We start from the raw sequence: 20304 nt of genomic DNA, 5'->3' as shown, positions 1-20304 counted from the left end.
CGGGTCTACCTAAATGACCTCAAAATGAAAATTTTCAAGAATTAAAGTTTCATAAAATATTATTAACGCTTTGGATTTTTTATTTTTAATCATCAACGGTCGTTTTGAGGTGTTGAGCGGCCACTAATATTAAAAAGTGTAAAGTTCAGTGACCATACCGAAAAAAAATGAAGTTCAGTAACCATAATGTCAAAATGGATAAAGTTCAATGGCTATAAATGTAATTTACCTGATTGGTAAGTGATCTAAATATGTAAATGAGTCGTCTATTTAATTCAGTTTTGTAATTTTTCTATAAAATAATGGCTAATCTACCACTTGATTTAGAATAGGAGTTAAATGTTAATGAAGCTACTGGATAAATACGTGGCGTGATACCATTGGTGCGAATATCTAACCATGCGGGCGATTGAGGGATATTTCTTGGTGACAAAGCATAGTTATTAACTTATTATATATCTTAACTTGTAAATTTCCTTTTTCTCATTCCATTAAAGTCCACCACGAATTCTCCAGAATACCCTTTAAATAATTAAATCCCTATGCCGTCCCTAAATTTACACTTATATAATTGTTGATCCGAAGCAATCCATTTTGTCTGCCTTTCACTTTCTTTTTTCATGCTCAACTAGGAATGACAATATGAAAATGCCCATTTAATTTATTATATTCATTTCGTTTTAAAAATTTATTTAAAAATTCACATTATATAAGAGAATGTAGGGAATAATTTGTATCCTAAATAAATTTATAGATATACACGAGTATCATTATAACTCGATTTGCCTTAGCTAGAACTGTCGGTGCATGTGGAACTCCCAAGCAGTTCAGGTACTGGGGGATTTAGTGAAGACAAGACATGTCCATGAGTTCGGGTATCCGTCCATTCCGCCCAAGCCCGTGTCCCTTGGACTGGGCTATTGGATAATAAAAATTGTTCATAGGCCCAGCCCAATCCATGCCTGCTAAAGCCCGCCTATTTTTTAGGCGGGTTTGGGATTAATAAAAATAACACAGACCGGTCCAGTCCGGCCCGCCTATTAATATTAATTAATAAATATATATATAATTATATATTAAATATTTTTTTTTATAATTAACAATTATATATATATATATATATATAGGTGAGTTTATATGGATTGAACTTGAGATTTGATTTTTAAGTCCGAACCCAACCCAAGTCCAAGCCCACCTAAATTAATAGTGGGCTGGGCTTGGCTTGGACTGAGTATTTTTACTTAAAAACCCGATAGGGCCGGCCCATGGACAGGTCTAGTGAAGACACACAATCCCGATGTTGTTTTCCTCATGGAGACATTAGTTCCTCATGAAGACATTAGTCACTCAAAGCGATGTTGATTTCTTCCTGCAACCGAGTTCGATATAGGTTCGGCTCGAGTTCGAAGCTCGTCGAGCGGCTCATTTTGAATTTTTTTAAACAGTTGTGAATATACTTAAGTGTATCTGATTAACATTTTATTATCTAAAATCAATTTTCTAATGAAGGAATACCAAATTTTTTTGTGGGAATGAAGGAGTACCAAATTTAAGCTCCAAAAAACAAATATAACATACAATCTGCAACAAATTTAAACAAAATAATAAGATTAAACAAATATAGAATCTAACATGTAGTCTACAACCACATAGTTTCAAATTGAGTTTTGGGCTAAACATTTATGTGTGGTTCAAAGTTACTAATTAAAAAAATTACAAAATTAATATGTATTTAAATAAAAAATTACAAAATTACAAAATTACAAAATTAAAAAATATTATTATTAAAAAACTCTCGAGCCTATTTACAGGCTTTCGAACTGAACCTAAGAAAGCTCAGAATCAGACTCATTAATGCTCGAGCCGATCTTGAACTCGATCTGAACTTTGATCAAGATTTGACCGAGCGGAACTCAAACAGTTTACGCACTAGATAGGCTCGTTTACACCCCTATCCATGACTCTTCAGTTCTTAAACATCATCATTAGCTTCATTAAATGTTGGCTACTGAAGTGCCACAATCATTTTGACTGCTCGTGTTGCTCATTTGTTTTCTTTTTACATGCACTTTTCCCTCTTAAAATTATGTTGCCATTTTGGTTTTGTCTTATTCTTCTTTGGCGCTTTTATCATTTTCGGCCAAATAAGTGCATCGACACTTTTCCTTTTTCGTTTATCTTCTTTTGTTATCGTTTCCAAAGGGATTGATCCTTCCTATGAACCTAGCATTAGTAAACCTAAAAAGCCTCACATTCCGAAACCTATAAACTCGAGCAAAGTATCTTTATGGATATGTTAGCGATATTTTGCGAATAATGCTAATTTCAATCTTGTCACGTGTGGTTTAGTTGCGGACATGACATATAAATTAATTCTCAATTAATGTGGATGGTTATGTTTGTGGATCATGCACGTGAAAACTTGGAATCTAAACAAAACGATTGACGAGGGATGCAAGAATTGAAAAAGTTCCTCATGGATTCATAGCGCCGCTATAGAAGCTTAGCTATTGCAAATTAAGTAAAGAAAATGTTAATGCGAAATTAACACGAGGATTGATGAAAAAGTGGTCTATTTTATTGATGTAAAATAGTCTTAATACAAGTGTTTTAATAAAGGTAAATAATTACCATTGAAATAATATTTATACATAATATATCTAGATCAATTGCAGAGTTAATATGAAATTAAAATGGAATAACAATAACAATATCAAACTGAAATGGAAATAATAAACTTGAAGCCAAAAATTGGCAATCTTGACGACGCCTTGAATTGGACTCACCTTCCTATCCACGAACAACACGAGCACCTTAGGCGATTAGTGAAGAGTGGGGTTGACTTTGTCTGTAAATTTTCGATTTGATTGATCGGAAATAGAACGATTAACTTAATTGGGTTAGAATATGCGAAATTTTGGATGACTTATAAATGAGTTTTCGGATATGGATTAAGGCAAAATGAAAGCCTAAAATCAAATTCAAGATGTTAGGAACGAGAATGCGAAGAATTGAGGACAGAAACAGACTGTAATGGGATGAAAATGTAAAAACGAAATTACTAGGTGGGATGCGTAAAAAATGGACAAAAACCGCCTTTTATGAACTTTGAGTTATGAAAACGCTTACTTTTGAACTCGGAATTGACAAAAACGAAAGATTGGAACTTTGACAAATGTTGCTAAATGGTGAATTGAGGCTAAAACGGGATTTCTAAAATGAATTTAGAGCTTAAAACTAAGAAAAACAATGCTTACAGTCTATAGAAAATTTGGCATAACTTGGATATTTTTGTTTCGTTTGTTGGTTGATCCTTAGAAATGAGGTATTGGCTCTTTATTTATATTGTTTTCGAGGATGTGGTAATGCCCTCTCTTCATTTAATTTTCTCTCATCAAGAACATGCGTCAATCTCCAGGAATGACCTGTTAGCTCATTGAGACGTTCCGCTATTCCGGACTTTCATTGTTTGAAATCGTGAACCATGAGTCTGATTTTCTGTTCCACACGGCGCGTGGAACATTTTGATCATGTAAATTGTTATTTGCATGTTTCATGTGGCGAGTGGTTAAACCACACGACATGTGTGAATTAAGTTTTTTTTATAGACAAAGACATTCGTTTACTTTCACACGGTGTGTGACCCACAATTTTTCGGACCTCATGTTAATTTTACTATATGCTTTTATTTATTGGAAAAGATAAAATAAAAACTTATTTTTTATGAACATGATGAATTTTCAATGACATTATATAACAATCAAATTTCTTCGTGTAAACCCGTTGGTAACTCCAAAAATCTGAGTTAACACGTGATCTTTTATATCATTTGGAGGACTTTTAATTCACATTTAGACATGTATATTATAACTCTATTTAAATAAAAAATAGTAAAATTTATCATGATATATATAAATTCATATTATATATGATAAAAATACGTATGAAAAAGGCTTAATACATCATTTACCCCTGAACTTGTCCAAAATGATTGATTGGCCACTGAACTTTCAAAGGGTCTCGATAGCCCCCTGAACTTATATAAAATGTTCAATTAGCCCCCTGAACTTGCGTAAAATATAATCAATTAATCACTCGGTTGTAAAAAGGTAAGTTAAATTCGGAAGATATGTTACACACATCTTAAAAAAGTAAAACGACCAAGATCGGGGTATGCGATTATAATATTAGAGAAGAAAATGTTTTATAGTTGAATAAGTAAGAAATTCATTTTTAACATGTTTTAATCTATTTTGTGAAGTGTGTAATAACATTCTAAGACACGTGTAACATATCTTCCGCATTTGACTTACTTTTTTACAACCGAATGATTAATTGATTACATTTTACTCAAGTTTAGGGGGCTAACTGAACATTTTATGTAAGTTTAAGAGCTATCGAGAACTTTGAAAGTTCAGAAGGCCAATCAACCATTTTGGACAAGTTCAGAAGTGCAAATGATGGATTAAGCCTATGAAAAATTATCTATTTGACATCGAAACTAGACGCTACTAATTTCCTCCAAAATCTACAGCTGAATCCAGAATTTTCGTTGTGTAATTAATTGTCGACGAATGCGGGTCGGATCCTTTTTCTCGGAATATTTATGTATGTAGGGATGTAATTGTACAACCGAGGGTAGTATTGTCATGAAGATAATCCTAGAAATTTCTAAGAAGCTACTCTCCTACTTTCTCCTCGTCCTGCCTCGTTTATTTATATACATATAAATAAACTCTTATTTTAGCGATTATAATTCAGAATCATCGTGAAACCATTCTTCAACCGTTTCGTTTCCTGTGCATCCTGAATTGATATTTTCCTCTTTCTCTTCTCCTGATTTCCCTTTCAAGCGATGGATGCGTTTGCTTCTTTCTTCGAGTCCCAGTCGCCATCTAGGAATCGCTGGACTTACGATTCTCTTAAAAACTTCCGACAGATCTCTCCTGTAGTCCAAAATCATCTCAAGCAGGTTTGATTTCCCTCGAAAATAGTTGCTATTCTTTTTGTTAATGATTAATTTTGCTTTGATTGAAGATCTTGTGTCTTCAGATGTATATATACGGATAATTCATGTATTTTATCACATTTTTGGATATATAGGTCTCAATTGCCTCTTTGATTAAGTTTTCTTTATCAGGATTCAGTTTGATTGCTTTTTTCCTTGGAAACCTTGTGATTTTCGTTTAAACATGTTTTGTTTCTGCCTAAGTCATGGTTGAATTTTCCCCCGATTTTTTATTTTCTATTTGTTAAGAAGGATTTTAGAATCAAAGGAATTATTTCTAATGAAGGTGGATTTGCATTTGTCCTTTGTGGATGCCTGAAGGATCGCAGCTGAAGTTATATTAATGAATTGTGTTTGGCTGAAGGGATATTTGTGTTTTCTACTCTTACATGTATATTCTTTAGAAGAATTATCCCCAGTTTTTTTCGGATTTAGCATTTTTGTAGCCACCGTGAATGAGTATCTGTTGATCTTAGCTGATATTGAAATGTATCTTTTACCTATCTGTTTCCGTTCTCTATGCTGTATTTAACATAGGTAAAAAAATTGTTGCTACAGATTTTAACCCTGATGTCTTATCACCTAAACTTCATCAATTTGCAGGTGTACTTGACCTTATGTTGTGCTTTGGTTGCATCGGCTGCTGGAGCTTATCTGCATATTCTGTTGAACATTGGTGGTCTTCTAACAACTTTTGCATGCTTGGGATGCATGGCTTGGCTATTATCTCTTCCTCAATATGAAGAGGTAGGGTTGTGTTCATATTTCATTCATTCATATTAACTTGCTGTTTGCAATGCCCTGAGGCAGCTTTTTGATATTTGTCCTATTGTTCTCTCATTCTTTCTTGAGCAGCAAAAAAGAGTTGGTCTTTTGATGGCAGCTGCACTCTTTGAAGGGGCTTCCGTCGGTCCTCTGATTCATTTGGCCATCCAAATGGATCCAAGGTATGTTCATGTCATTTGTAATCTGTTGTCATAGCATTTTATTCGGTTTTTGGTTCATTGCAATATTTTTGCCAGGTTTGGATATAATTGCTGAGTTAGAAAGTCTTTTGGCTTTATATGTCAATTCATGAAAGTTTTAATCACTTGCTTTTGCATATCTTTCTTATAGAATAGGCTGGAAGTGGAAAACGGATTAACCTAATCTTTGAACGAAATTCAAATTGGGTGTACAGTGGGGGTTTAATCTAACTAAGATGTCTGAATCTATGTATTATACTGTTCTTATTTTGTGAATTTGGTGTTTGACGGAGCTGGGGTGATAATAAAGTCATTATTCTTTAGTTTTCTTTGTAAAATTTTGAATAAGTTGTCATTTAATTTAGCTTAATGTATTTTAGACAATCATTGTAGCATTGTAATGGAAGAATTCACTCTTGTTGTTATAGAATAAGATAGTACAACAATAAAAAAAAAAAAAAAGGGCGGCCCGGTCGCATTACGCGTCCCCGCTGAGCGAGGGTCCGGGGAGGGGTCCCACCACAAGGGTGTATTGGGGGCAAGCCTTCCCTTGCCAATTTAATTGGCAAGAGGCCGCTCCTAAGACTCGAACCCGTGACCTCAGGTCACACGGCAACAACGTTTTACCGTTGCGCCAAGGCTCGCCCTCAAGATAGTACAACAATATAAAAATAAAATGTTGCTACAAGGATTGTTCTATTTTATAAATAATTTTCACCCTTGTTGTGAGGGCACTAATTTTGTGAAACCCTCTTGACAGTGTTCTGATAACAGCATTTGTGGGGACTTCGGTGGCCTTTGGTTGTTTCTCAGCCGCAGCTATGTTGGCTAGGCGCAGAGAGTACCTTTACCTTGGTGGCCTTCTTTCTTCTGGTTTGTCCATCCTTCTATGGTTGCATTTTGCATCTTCTATCTTTGGAGGATCTGCAGCCATCTTCAAGTTTGAGGTAGGGAGATTTCTTACAATCACTTGTCTATATGAATGAATCGACCTGTTAGCTAATTTTTATTTTTTATTTCTTATACATAAGATCATCTCACCTTGAGTTGTAATCTTGCAGTTGTACTTTGGGCTTTTGGTGTTTGTGGGCTATGTGGTGGTTGATACCCAGGAAATTATTGAGAAAGCTCATGTTGGCGATCTTGACTATGTGAAGCATGCACTCAACCTTTTCTCTGACTTCGTTGCCGTCTTTGTGCGGATTCTCATTATTATGGTGAGTTGAATTCAGTCAACTAATCCAATGTTTTATATCATACATACCAAAAGCATAACTGATAAAATGTTCACTTGTCCAGTTGAAGAATTCAGCCGAGAAGAATGAGAAGAAGAAGAAAAGAAGAGATTAAGTATATAGTGCTTTTTCAGCCCTGACCGCAGCTGTACCGGAGTTTCTTCCTTCTTCTTTGTCCCCTATCCAAATGACTGCAGTTCTATGTAACTAGTAGTAGTATGGTTGGTGCAGGATTAATGTCTGTTTTTAATACTATAACATGCGGAAAAACTAGTGAGATAGGTTTTTACTTTTCCTTTTCTGTATATTTTTGGGAGTTAAAATGACCATAAAATTTGCTAATCGAGCTTTGAACTTGGGTCCTTAACAGTGGTTGATGGTGGCCAATTCCAAGTGTGTAGGACTGTCAATTTTTGATACTGCGTTTAATGAATCTGTTTAGCATGGCGATTAAAATGATAATCCGTTTTGATACTCTACCAAATCCTGTTAGCAAATGGTTGATGCTTGCCAATTGTCTGTAGGACTCTTAATTTTTGATGCTGATAACAAAAATTTCTTTTGATTTGATCCATTTATGGTTATTAACAAAAAATTCATTTGATTTGATCCATTTATGGTTGTCATATTTGTCATATTTGTCATATATATCCTGTTAGCAGTGGTTGGTTGATGCTTGCCAATTGTTTGTAGGACTCTTAACACTTCTATTAGTTGGTTATGTAGGATTGTGTGTGGTCTGTTTAGTCGGATTGGTCTGTGAAGGCAGGAAATTTGCTGTGTTATCTGCACAGTGGGAATTTCTATTTCCCCAGTTCTATTCCCCTTCGTATTCTAAATTCTGAATTAACAATTTTGAAACCAGTTGAAACGGCTGCAATATAGAAGACATACATGAAAGCAACATTTCAATACGTTCAATTGGTCCTCTAAACATTTCGATAAGGACATTTCGATAGTCGTTGAACTTCTTGAACTTAAGTGTGAAAGATGTATTGCACGTATCTAAAAAAAAGTAAAACAACTAAAATCGGGTAAAACAACTAAAATTGGGTATGTGGTTGTAATAATGTGTGTAATAAATATTTTGTATCTATATTTTTTTGCACGTCATTTTTTTTTACAATCGAGTGGTTAATTGATTACATTTTATGTATGTTCAGAGATTATCGAAATACTTTAAAAGTTTAGGAAACGAAAAGTTCAGGAAACCAATTAAGCTTTTTAGACAATTAAATCTAATTATAAAAAAGTAACTCAAGCATATTTATATTATCACGTTACATGATTATTCCAAGGATAAAACAACATCAATAATGTATAGTACCCGCTAATCAATATGATAAAGTGATGTGGAGTCATGATTCAGTAAATATCTGTACGTTTCTATGTCAGACAATATACGTATACAGAAACAATCAGCATGTTCGTGTACCATGGGCTAATGATTCATATTTAAAAAAAAAAATGGAGTGAAGGTGTAAAAATACCACAAACTTCTTTTTGGGTCAGGAACAATATTAGAAATCAGGAGCAATTTGAGAAATAATTTATCAAACTGCCTTATCGGTCATAAATCTACACTTCACACGTGCGTCATTTTATCAGTAACAAATTACAAACATATGTTGGGATGTGACTATATATATATATATATATATATATATATATATATATATATATTGTCTTTTGTACGAATTGGATAAAAAATTCAAAACATTCATCGAATTTATAAATATTAATCTCCAATACTATTGTTAAATTATAAAAAATATAAAATCTTTTTTTTAAAACGAATTGATATGCAATTGGTGCAGAATAAGAAAAAAAATATATGTGTTTTATAACAGTGTCTGAAATCGATCCAAATTACCAATGTTAGAGGTAAAATTGCTCTTGACTACCAATATTAGGGATAAAATCGCACTATTTTAAACGTTAAGGGTAAAATTGCTGCTGATCCAAAACGTTAGGAGTATTTTTGATAGAGACTCATTTTTGCACTTAAAAAGCTTAAATACACAAGGCCTTCGATTAATTTTTCCAACTAGTTCAAGGGACCTATCATGTATTACCCCTATAAAAAAAACAGTGTAGAAAAATAACACTATTTACATTAAAACTAGCATGTTGTAACTTATAACATTTAAATGTTATCTTTGTAGACGGTGTGATCAACCTGCTAAGAGAGCTTTAGAGATAATATAGATAATTGTAGTATTATCTAAGTATTAGAAGATAATACTAGAAGACACCTTATCTCTAAATATCTTTAAGTATATATTGTTAATATCCGTTCAATCTTATTGTCTGTTTAACCATGTTATTAGCACAATCCCTCCACCTCCTGAATATTTAACTGTTGTCGCTCATCCCATAACCATTCATGATTATGTGATAATCCATCATTTTTTGCATGGTTTGAGGTTGAGAATTCGGTTAAGGCACTTCTGCTCAATTCCATAGCTGAAGAAGTCTATCCGATTTTAACTCATCTTGTGTCATTTGGGTGACTCTGGAACGTACCTAAGAAGTTGTATTCGACATAAAATTTTATCCTAGTTGTAGGAAAGCATGGATGTTCATTATAAATAGGGTTTAGCCTCCAAGATTTTCATCAATTTACTTTTTGAGTCTCTTTGTTATTCTTTCGCTTTATATGCATTCTTTTTAAGAGTTTACTGACTTAAACATCAAAGAGTCCTCTGAAGACGATTGTTGCCAGATAATATAAGGCAAATAGTGTGAATGTAAGGCAACAAGATGGTTTGGCGACTGATATGAAAACCGATTCTCATCACTGTGTGAATCCAATATGATCATAAGTGTATCTATGGTCAAAGTTATTTCCTTTTATTACATAAGCATATTGCTTCTCCTTTTTCTTTGTGTGACCAGATGTAGAGAATGATGACTTCTTTTTAGTGGAGTTGAGTGGCGACAATAAACCTATTCATTAGACTTTGTGAGATTGGTTATGTTTGAGCAAATAGAATGGAGGTAGGTATGGTTTCCCATCTCACTAAACTAAACCGGTGTTTGGTTAACTATTTTTCATCTCATGTTTGTCTTTTCATTTTAAAAAGCAGAGTTTTAAGTGTTTGGTTAGATATCTCAGGTTTGCTTTTACAGCTGAAAAATAGTTTTTTTTTTATAAAAGCAGAAAATTCATGTTTTTTTTGGAAAAACAATCTTTTTAAAAAGCAAACAGCAAATAAAAACAACATATAGAAATAACAAACAACAAGTAGTGAAATGGACCCAAAAGTTTGGAGTCTAATTTCTACGCATAGATTTTCAAAGTTGTGAGTTGGTGTTTGGTATTCAATAAATAAATAAAAAATATTAATGATTGTGGTGTAACAGACAAATATAAGTACTTGGGTGGTTGGGGATTATAAATTCCCATTTCTTACAAAATTTAAAGAAATGTACCTTATCACCATTCTAGAAATTTTCCAAATACTATACTATTTTATTTTTATTTTGTCTTTTTCAAATTGTCCAGTCACACTAAGTACAAGTTGTTATTAGCCATAAAATGAACTAATGTGTCTTTGGAGATATTAAAAAAAAAGTATGTGGTTCGAAATTTTGAAGATTGTCAATTTTTTAGATATATGTGGTTTTCAATATTAACAAAACAATAGGTTTTTGCTGTGATATTCTTAAAATTAGAGAGAATTTTTAATATCACCCTTACTTAATGTGTAATTCAATTGAAAAATAGAGTAAGAAAAGAGACATTTCAAATTAATAGGTAATATAGACTACATTGTCAAATCTCAATAGCAAATTTTTCCAGTGAAAATGACCATGTGAAGCGGTGTAAATTACAGTAGAAGTAACAGAATAGAATATTGAGATAGAAAAAATAATTAAACAAAAATATCATGTACGTATCAAAAAAACTTGGGGTAAGATACTAAAATAGGTCTATAGTTTTTGAAAAAATATCAATTTAGACTTAACGTACAAAATAACATCAATATATGCTTAACGCTTAAAAAATGTATCACTTTAGGTTTTGATAACGGATTGGACACGTCATTCATATTACTCTGTTAAGTAAACGTTATAGCTATATTGGTGTTATTTTGTACGTGGAGCCTAAACTAATACTTTCTCAAAAATCATAAGCATACTTTAGTACTTTATTCCAATAAACTTTAATTGAGAGAGGATCCATATCGGATGGATCTCGAATCGAAAAATTGAACTATATAAAAAACCAATATTTATAGTATTTTTGCAACTTATAACTAGAACAAAACACCTTGGAAAAGGTGGACATTTATCATAATTGCCTTTTGGTAATTTGTCCTTTTATTTTTTTTCTACAAGGGTGAGTTTAACGGTAAGAAAGTGACTATTGTGATTCAATCTAAGTTCAATTTTTGTTACTACTAAGGATCTATTTGTTTTACCTACTGTTTGCTATTTGCTGTTAAGGTTTGCTATTTGCTGTTACGGTTTGTTGTTGCTGTTTGCTATTGCTATTACGGTTTGCTGTTTGCTATTGCTGTTACGGTTTGCTGTTTGAAAATGCTGCTTTTCCAAAAAGCAGAGATTCTCTGCTTTTGTAAAAAGTTGCTTTTCGGGTGTAAAAGGCAAACATGAGGTCACTGACCAAACACCCAATGCTGCTTTTCAGATGTAAAAGGCAAACATGAGGTCACTAACAAAACACCTAAAACTCTCCATTTTGAAGTAAAAATACAAAAAGGAGCATGAAAAGGAGCAACCACCAAACACCCTCTAATAGAGTTTCTTTAGGTGGAGTTAGACCTGGGCATGGGCCGGGCTGAACCGGGCCTATCGAACTTTTAGTTAAAACCTGATGAGCCCAAGCCCAGCCCAGCCCGCAGGTAATTTAATCGGGCTCGGGCTGGGCTCGGGCTTGAGATATAAATCCCAAGTCCGCCCGTCCAAGCCCATCTGTATATTTAAAAAATAAATAATTATATTTATATATTTAATTAGGTTATTAAGCAATCTTTCAAAAAAAATTAGGTTATTAAGCAAATGTTTATATATTTATATTAAGCAAATGTTTATATATTTAGGTTAGGTTATTAAGCAAATGTTTATATATGTTTATATTAAGCAAATGTTGTGCCGCGTTTTTTTGATGGAAGAGATTAGGTTATTAAGCAAATGTTTATATATTTATATTTATATTTTTGTTTATATAATTATATTATAAATTATAATTAGTATTTATATAACATAATAATAATAATATTATAAAACAAGCCAATGTAAAATATGTAAAGTCCAAGCCCGCTCAGTTTTTAACGGGTTTATACGAGCTTTGGACCGGACCGGGCCTGAATGCATTTTTATGTGTCCAGACCCGGTTAAATGGGCCTGGACCTGGACCGGCCGGGCGGGCTCACCGGCCCATGCCCAGATCTAGGTGGAGTAATATATAAATTATCTCATAGATTACTTTGTCGTCCCGAGATTTTCTTTTACCCACATGCTAAAATTTTTGTTATAAAAAATGGCATAACACTCATTTAGCCCTCAAAGTAAAGTTTCAAAGTTCATTAAGATTTTAAACTATGAAAATCATGAACCAAATTCTTGAACTAAGTAAAAATCATTAATTAAGTACCAAAAATCATCAATTAAGTTTTTATCAAAAATTATTTGGTCGATTAGTTTTAGATCATTTTCTCCAAATCCATTTTGAGTAACATAGAAATTACTACCGTTTATATTAAATAATCACAGTTTTAGATAAAATGAAAAGTTAATTGATGATTTTTGTTTAAGTCGTGTGAATCTAATTAATAATTTTAATAGTTTAAGATTTGAATGGAGTTTGAAATTTGGGATAAGGTACCAAAATAGGCCTAAGGTTTTTGGAAAAATATCAATTTAGGCTCAACGTTCAAAATAGCACCAATATAGCCTTAGCGTTTACAACATAATATCAATTTAGACTTAACGTTTACAATATAGCATCAATTTAGACCTCAGGTACAAATAACACAAATATAGGTTTAAAATTTACAAAATAATACGAATTTAAGCTTAACGTTTTACAAAATATATACAATTTAAGCTAAACGTCATAATTAAATTAATCATATTATATTCTTTTCCTATTAACTTTATATGTTATTTTTTTATTTAGTTTTATACTCTTATTTATTATAATACAATTAATTAGTATTCTTGCCCATTAAAATCTTATATTCGTTTTTCATAAATGGTTCGTTTTTTCATTGCCCTTGAAATTTTAGTTGAAGAGATAAAATGATTGTTATTTTTTTTTTTTTGGTAAGAAGGGAAGAAAAAAAAACAAACAAACAAAAACCTAACCCGGGATCAGTCTAGGAAGACTGACCCCAATCCTATCCTCAAGAAGAGAAGGTAACAGAAAAGAAGGAGGAACGGAAAGGGTAGAAACACCTAACATCCCCCCATGCCCAGCAGCTGCCAAGCGATCCGCCACGCGGTTTTGCTCCCTATAAATATGGGAGAAGGTAAGAGAATCGAAGGCAGGACGAAGCCTCAAGATGGCTTTAATGAGATTCTGACTCTTAAGACAAACAGCATGTCTATCCGAAATCCTGTTGATAGCCTCCAAATTGTCAGACTCCACCGAAAGTCTTTTAACACCCATGCGAATGGCGAGTTTAATGCCAGACAAGATCCCCAGAGCTCTGCAGTAAAGGAGGAGCCCGTATCTAAGTTATGGGTAAACCCAGCCAGCCAGGCGCCACCAGCATCCCGAAGAACTCCACCAGCAGCAATTCTGCCATTACTAAGGCAGGAGCCATCCGTATTCAACTTGACAACCCCTTCCCTGGGCTTCCTCCAACCAACTAACTGGACCTCTTTAACCGGGGAGGGGTGAACCAGGGGCTCTCCTTCAAAACTCTTTGTAATAACAGAGAGTTTTTTCGAGAAGTAAAACTGGAGGTCAGGAATAAAGACAGTCTTCTCAGCAAATAACTCTTCATTCCTCCATTTCCACATTTGGTGACAAATAATAGCGAAGAGAATAGCCTCGTGCTCCATACTGGCCAACAAATTCCCATTAACGCCTTCAGAGAACCAGTCAATATCAGAGAACCCCATAAAGGAAGGAAGGATGTGGTGAGGAAGGACCCCTTCCCAAACCTTTCTACTATTCGGGCAATCCCTCAAAGCATGGCACAATGTTTCCACATGGCCGTTGCATCTGCTACAGGCACCAGATACAGCCAAGTGCCTTCTGTGTCTATCTGCATTCGTGAGGAGCCTGTCTTTGACTCCCAGCCATAGGAAACTCCTAATGCGGTAGGGGACTTTGAGGGCCCAAATGGAATTCCAAATTTCCAAAGGAGGATCAGCCCTATTAGGGGTAAAAGCTTCATAGGCCGATTTGCAAGAATAAGAACCATTATTAGTCAAGGCCCAGCAGTGTCTGTCCTTATCCTCCTCCTGATTACTAATCTTCACACCTCTAATATTAAGGAGGGTCTCCAGGCTAAGAAAGGAGTCGAACTTAGACCAGATCCAGTCTCCCTCCGAGTCCACCACATCAGCAATTCTCCAGGAGAGGAGATCATTCGGCGGAGGGGCGATGCACACCTCAATCAACGGTTTGTCACCAATCCAGGTGTCATACCAGAAACTAATGGATCTCCCATTACCCACCTCCAAGCCAATCCCCGTACAGAACTCAGCAAAAACAGCACTAAGCCCTTTCCAGAGGAAGGAACAGCTGACAACCCTCTCCTTCGGGCCACCAAAGATTCTATCTTTCCTATACTTGCCGCACAGAAGACGAACCCAAAGGGAGGAGGGGGATTGCCACATTCTCCAAAGAAGCTTCATTAACAGGACTTTATTATTGTCCTTAGCTTGCCTTATACCAAGACCCCCCCTGCTCTTAGGCTGGCAGGCTTCCTTCCAAGGGACCAGGTGAATCTTCCTCCCATCCCCAGACTCTCCCCACAGAAAACGCCGATTAATTTTATCAAGGTCGTTGAGGACCGGCTCAGGGAGCTTACAGGCTTGCATGATGTGATTTGGAGCAGCGCAGTTGATAGACTGGATTAAAGTAAGGCGACCTGCAAGGGAAAGAGAATTAGCTTTCCAGCTAGCACACAAACCGTTAGATTTGTCCAAAATATCTTTAAAAGAGGCTTTGGACACCCTGTCACTATGAAGAGGGACCCCAAGGTATTTCCCAAACGATTGAGTCAGGGGAATGCCAGACATCTCACTCAGTCTTCTACACAAGCTATTATCCATATTCTTGGAACAAAGCATACGGGATTTATGGATGTTAATCTTCTGGCCAGAAGCCTCACAAAAGCAATCGAGGATATCCATCACAACCTTAATTTGTTCCTCATTACCCTCCACAAAAAGCATGACATCATCAGCAAAGAGTAAATGGGTAACAGGGGGGCAATGTCTGATGATGGAAACAGGGTGGAGAGTCCCTTTGCTCACCGCCTCTTGGATCAGGTGAGACAATCTTTCCATGGCAATAACAAAAAGGAAGGGGCTCATAGGATCCCCTTGACGAATACCCCTGGATGGAGAGAACTCATCCGACATATCCCCATTGATCATAACCTGGAAAACAGGAGAGGAGATACACTTTCCAATCAAATTCCTCCAGTTCTCCGGGATACCAGCTTTGGCTAAACTATCTAGAAGAAAGCTCCAGTTCAACCTATCATAGACTTTCTCCAGATCCAGCTTGAGAGCCACGATCCCTTTCTTGCCTTTCTTAATCTTCATAGAATGGACAACCTCCTGGGCAATAACAACGTTATCCATCAATTGTCTTCCAGGAACTAAGCTCCCTTGATTTTGGCTGATAATATCCGGAAGGATCTTCCGGATTCTATTAGCCACAATCTTAGTAATAGCTTTATACAAGACATTACAAAGACTGATGGGTCTCATCTGGAGAAAGGAAGAAGGCTTGGCAACCTTAGGAATCAAGACAATGAGGGTTTTATTAACCAAACTGATATCGTTCAAACTTATTTATATCTAACAAAATCGCCCTCTTCTTCTTTTTTTCATATAAAAAAGTGGCGCCAATTATTGCCGCTAGATTTTGAAAAAAAACACATTTTTCTATCAAACAATAACATTCGATTCATTCTTCTTCTTCATTAGGGAAAATAAAAGTTTTACCTTCCTGAGAATGCGTCTCTAATGGAAAACATCTCTGATTCTTCTGAGGTATGTTCTCTCATCTTTTCTGCAATTCTTAAATATCCATTATTAATTAGTTTTTTCTGATTCCTAAGCAAAGCACAGCAACCAAACACATACATCTTCAATCTCTAACCCATTTATCCTCTTACAGATCCCCAATTCGTCTCCATCGACTTTTCTCCCTTCTGGTGCGTATTATTTAATTTCGCTAGATTGCTTTTCTCATTACGTTATCAAATGGGTAAAGAATGTGAATCTTTTTATTAATTGCAGAGCCTCCGGACATTAGAAACTGGTTTCCTAGTTATAAGTATGAGTCCTTTGTGTTGGATACTTATGATCCTATTGGAGGTTCTGTGTTTAAAGAAATTGAATCGGAGGAAGATAGGTTGGCTGTTGTTGGAGACATAAATGGGGAAAAAGAAGGAAGTTTGGGTGAATCTGATGATAAGCATGAAGAACAGTCCTTAAGTAGGGTACTCGTTTTCTCCCTCTATTCTCCTTTTTGTTCATTGCTTCTATCTTATATAAGAACTGTGAAAACTAGTGATAGGATTCTTATCACTTTTTGGTCTAAAGGAGTTGTTATCTGGGTTTTAGCTTAATCATGAATAATTAGGGTCTATTTACCCAATTGCTCAAATTTTATCAGCAATCAACAAAATACTCAAATGCTAAGTTTCTCACGTCTAAAACATGCTGTTTCCTTTCTACAGATGCCAGATTCTACATGCTCGCTATCAGTCCTTTCTGGTTAGGGCTACTTCTTTTTAATTATATAAAATTGTGTGAATTTAGTAATTGGTTGGATGATTTATGATGCAAGAGAATATGGGGAAGCTTTTCCTTTTAATCTTACTGCATTCTCTTTCCCACGGGTTTTTCAATTACTTGTAGTATGCAATCTATTTTAGAGTATTCATGACTTATGTTTAGTTTCACCTCACAGAGCCTCCTCCTATCAAAAACTGGTTTTCCAGCTATGTATATGAATCTCCTGAGCTGAATACAGAAGATGATTTACTAGAATCAGTAAGTAAAGAAAGTGGATGTGAGAAAACACTTGATTTCGAAGAAAGTAGAAGAAAAAGTGAAGAAAGTTTTGGTGAGCAGAGGAATTTCCACAAAAACAATAAAGTAGATTCTGTTGATGAAGAGCTATGGTCTAATAAGCTTGTTAAGTGTGCAAACAAGCCTTCAAGTGAGGTGCTTTTGCTCTATCCATCTTTTGTACTTACTGCATTACAATCATTAAATGTCAATCATGCTATTGATTTCATTGACTCATTACATATTTTGTCTTCCAAACATTTTCATACTGCAGTTTCCTGATTCTTCCCAGACAACTTCAACATCAACTCTCTCTGGTTAGTGGCAGTTAATGGAATTATTGTACGGTATTGTGAAATTTGTAGTTTTGCAGCTTTGTTCCTCTTTCTCTTTTCGGTATCATCATGAATTTTCTGAAGTGAAAAGAACGGCTTACGCGAATTGTATCATACTTTCTCTTGTATCAGAGCCACCAGATATTACCAACTGGTTCTCTAGCTATGTGTATAAATCTCCAGAAAGCAGTGGATTTGCTGATAAAGAAACTGAAGGTGAGGAAGATTGCATAGTTAATCAACATAAAAGGGAGAATGAAAGGAATTCATCGGAATTTGGGCAAACAATCATCACAAATGAAGTGGTTTTTGATGAGAAAGTAAACTCAAATGGAGTTTTGAGGTTTAAGAGCTCCTCAAGAGTTGATGAACAAGAAAGCCTGTCTCCAAATAGGGTAATTTCACCTCTGCATTCTCATTTTTGTCTTGAATTCTTAGATTGTTTTTCCTCATGAGATATTTTAGATTTCCTGATGGAAAATGTCATGTTTTTGTAAGCAGCAACGAAAACAAAATTTTCTCCTAGAAGATGATGGTGATGCTGTATCATGTAAGAGGAAGGATAGAATACCTAAAAGAAAGTTGATTGTTAAGGAAGATCTTTCAGGCAATTTAGAAACCAAGGCTCAAACAGAAGTGAATCTACCACCTGTAGATTCCAGAGATATGAAGACAAAATTTTGTGGAATCAATGGCAAAGAAAATGAAGTTCCGGGAAATGGTTTTGTAACAACAAAGAACCAAGCAAGACTCAATCATGAGAATTCGTTGCATAAGCCAAAATTTGGTTTAGAAAAATCTTCAATAAAAGCAGGAAGAACCTCATCAAATTGTGGACATGAGGCCATAAAACGAAGGGTTTTGTCAGAAAGAACCAATTTGGAGCAGGCTGAAGCCATTGAAGTCATTGGGAAATGGCAGTGTCCTCAGTACAGGAAGCCAAAACTTGGACCTCCTATGAAGCAGCTTCGCCTTGAAAGATGGATTAATAAGCTGTAAAATCTTAAATTAGAATCCTGGATATTAGTGCTTATTGTACTGTTAATGTTGCATTCATGTTAAATTATTAACCCATTTTTAGGACCTTTAGAGCATCTCCAACCCTCACCAATTGAGGGTTGGAAATGCCACTTTGGTGGTGGTTGCAACCACCACCAAATTTCTATGCCATTTTGGCATAGAAACCCAAAATCAACCAATTTTGGTTGATTTTGGTTCCACCAAAATTTATTTTTGGTGGAAATTAATAATTTAATATAAATATATTTATTTATTATATTTATTATTTTAATTCAAATTATGTTTTATAAATTATTTAATTTAGTTAAATATTTTCTTAAATATTTTTTCATTTTATATTTTATAGTTAAATATATTATTAATGATTTAAAAATAAATTACTGTTTTTTTTATTTTTTAATTAATTTTTGAATTAATTTTTTTATTATAGATTATTGATGATCATAATAATATATGTAAAAAATAATAAAATATTAATAAAAGTGTTATGTAAAATGAAATAAAGTGGAGAATATTATTTTTAGTGTAATAAATGGTGTAGTGGGTTGGAGAAAAAATAAGATTTGATGTTTAGAGAATAGAAAATGGAGATGGAGATAGCGTAATGGGTTGGAGATGGCCTTAGCCATCATTCATGATTACTGTCAGTATGTTCTTGTAAAATACTGAAGATTGCAGTTAGGTTGCATGTTACATGATATTTGAGTTTAATTGAATTGAGTACTTATTCTAATGATTAATTACGAAAATAATAGGGATAGCATATAGGGCTGTAATCGAGCCGAGCCGAGCTTTAGCCTGCTCAAGCTCGGCTCGTTATAAAATTAACGAAGTTGATATGATGAGTCCATTTAGCACAAATCAATATTTGAGTATCAACTAAGTACTTAAAGTTGAATGTGAATGGTTAAATTGGCCCTTAAAGTTGGTATGATAAGTCCATTTAATGCAAACTAATATTTAGTTATTAACCTAATCGAAACATGTCTTATTTTCATAATCGAACCAATATTATCAAACCGAAATTTTTTGGTTCGGTTTGGTTACCGACTGAATAACCAAAAACTTATAATCTTTTATTTTTTTTTATATATTTTGTTTCATTGTTTTTCAAATAATACACATGTATAAAATTTATAATTGAAGAAATTAAAAGCCACTAAACTAAAATTTATACATGTAATAAAATTAATATTTTTTAAAGGTTAGAGTTTTATATTTTATAAGTTAATTATATATGTAAAAATAAAATTACATATGTTTTTATATTTATATATTAGTTCGATTCGAAATAATAACTGATTATCAAACTAAATCAAAATTAGAACCGAAACCGTACTAAAATGTTTAAATTCCTAAGTCCGGACAAAGAAGGAGGGTTGTGGTAGGTTTGTGGCGGCTAGCTTAAAACTTAGCCACATCTTATTACATGAATCAGAAGGATTGAGAAAAATATGGTAGTTGATAGTACAGAGTGGAGGGAGAGAAATTGTGTTACTGACACGACT

At 34.3% G+C, this 20304-nt stretch overlaps 2 protein-coding genes across 4 annotated transcripts; both read left to right on the top strand.

The window, feature by feature from the left end:
* The first annotated feature begins 4721 nt into the window (after positions 1–4721).
* On the top strand, positions 4722–7575 carry LOC136209450 (bax inhibitor 1-like). Its single transcript, XM_066000916.1, has 6 exons — positions 4722–4972; positions 5612–5755; positions 5864–5955; positions 6734–6920; positions 7035–7190; positions 7273–7575. Exons 1-6 carry the CDS (start codon positions 4856–4858, stop codon positions 7321–7323), a joined length of 747 nt encoding a protein of 248 aa, XP_065856988.1. The 5' UTR covers positions 4722–4855; the 3' UTR covers positions 7324–7575.
* Positions 7576–16261: 8686 nt separating this feature from the next.
* On the top strand, positions 16262–18938 carry LOC136212725 (uncharacterized). 3 transcript variants are annotated; one of them, XM_066002786.1, is made up of 8 exons: positions 16262–16415; positions 16543–16579; positions 16665–16867; positions 17108–17144; positions 17341–17597; positions 17716–17758; positions 17909–18171; positions 18275–18938. In XM_066002786.1, exons 1-8 carry the CDS (start codon positions 16389–16391, stop codon positions 18773–18775), a joined length of 1368 nt encoding a protein of 455 aa, XP_065858858.1. In that variant the 5' UTR covers positions 16262–16388; the 3' UTR covers positions 18776–18938. The 3 variants fall into 3 exon arrangements, with proteins under 3 accessions (XP_065858858.1, XP_065858859.1, XP_065858860.1); XM_066002787.1 differs by having other exon boundaries at positions 18278–18933; XM_066002788.1 differs by lacking the exons at positions 16262–16415; positions 16543–16579 and having other exon boundaries at positions 16760–16862.
* Positions 18939–20304: the final 1366 nt, after the last annotated feature.

This window comes from Euphorbia lathyris, chromosome 1, assembly GCF_963576675.1.
Source record: "Euphorbia lathyris chromosome 1, ddEupLath1.1, whole genome shotgun sequence".
Lineage (NCBI taxonomy): Eukaryota > Viridiplantae > Streptophyta > Magnoliopsida > Malpighiales > Euphorbiaceae > Euphorbia > Euphorbia lathyris.
The sequence above is the reverse complement of the archived record's forward strand: the minus strand, read 5'-3'. Positions and strand labels throughout refer to the sequence as shown.

Bases quoted from the DNA above. Each gene is read 5' to 3' on its own strand.
- LOC136209450 (XM_066000916.1), top strand. From the start codon at position 4,856: ATGGATGCGTTTGCTTCTTTCTTCGAGTCCCAGTCGCCATCTAGGAAT. The intron at 5,756-5,863 runs GTAGGGTTGTGT...TTTCTTGAGCAG, and splicing joins CTCTTCCTCAATATGAAGAG to CAAAAAAGAGTTGGTCTTTT. The intron at 7,191-7,272 runs GTGAGTTGAATT...TCACTTGTCCAG, and splicing joins TGCGGATTCTCATTATTATG to TTGAAGAATTCAGCCGAGAA.
- LOC136212725 (XM_066002786.1), top strand. From the start codon at position 16,389: ATGGAAAACATCTCTGATTCTTCTGAG. The intron at 16,416-16,542 runs GTATGTTCTCTC...ATCCTCTTACAG, and splicing joins ACATCTCTGATTCTTCTGAG to ATCCCCAATTCGTCTCCATC. The intron at 17,598-17,715 runs GTGCTTTTGCTC...TTCATACTGCAG, and splicing joins CAAACAAGCCTTCAAGTGAG to TTTCCTGATTCTTCCCAGAC.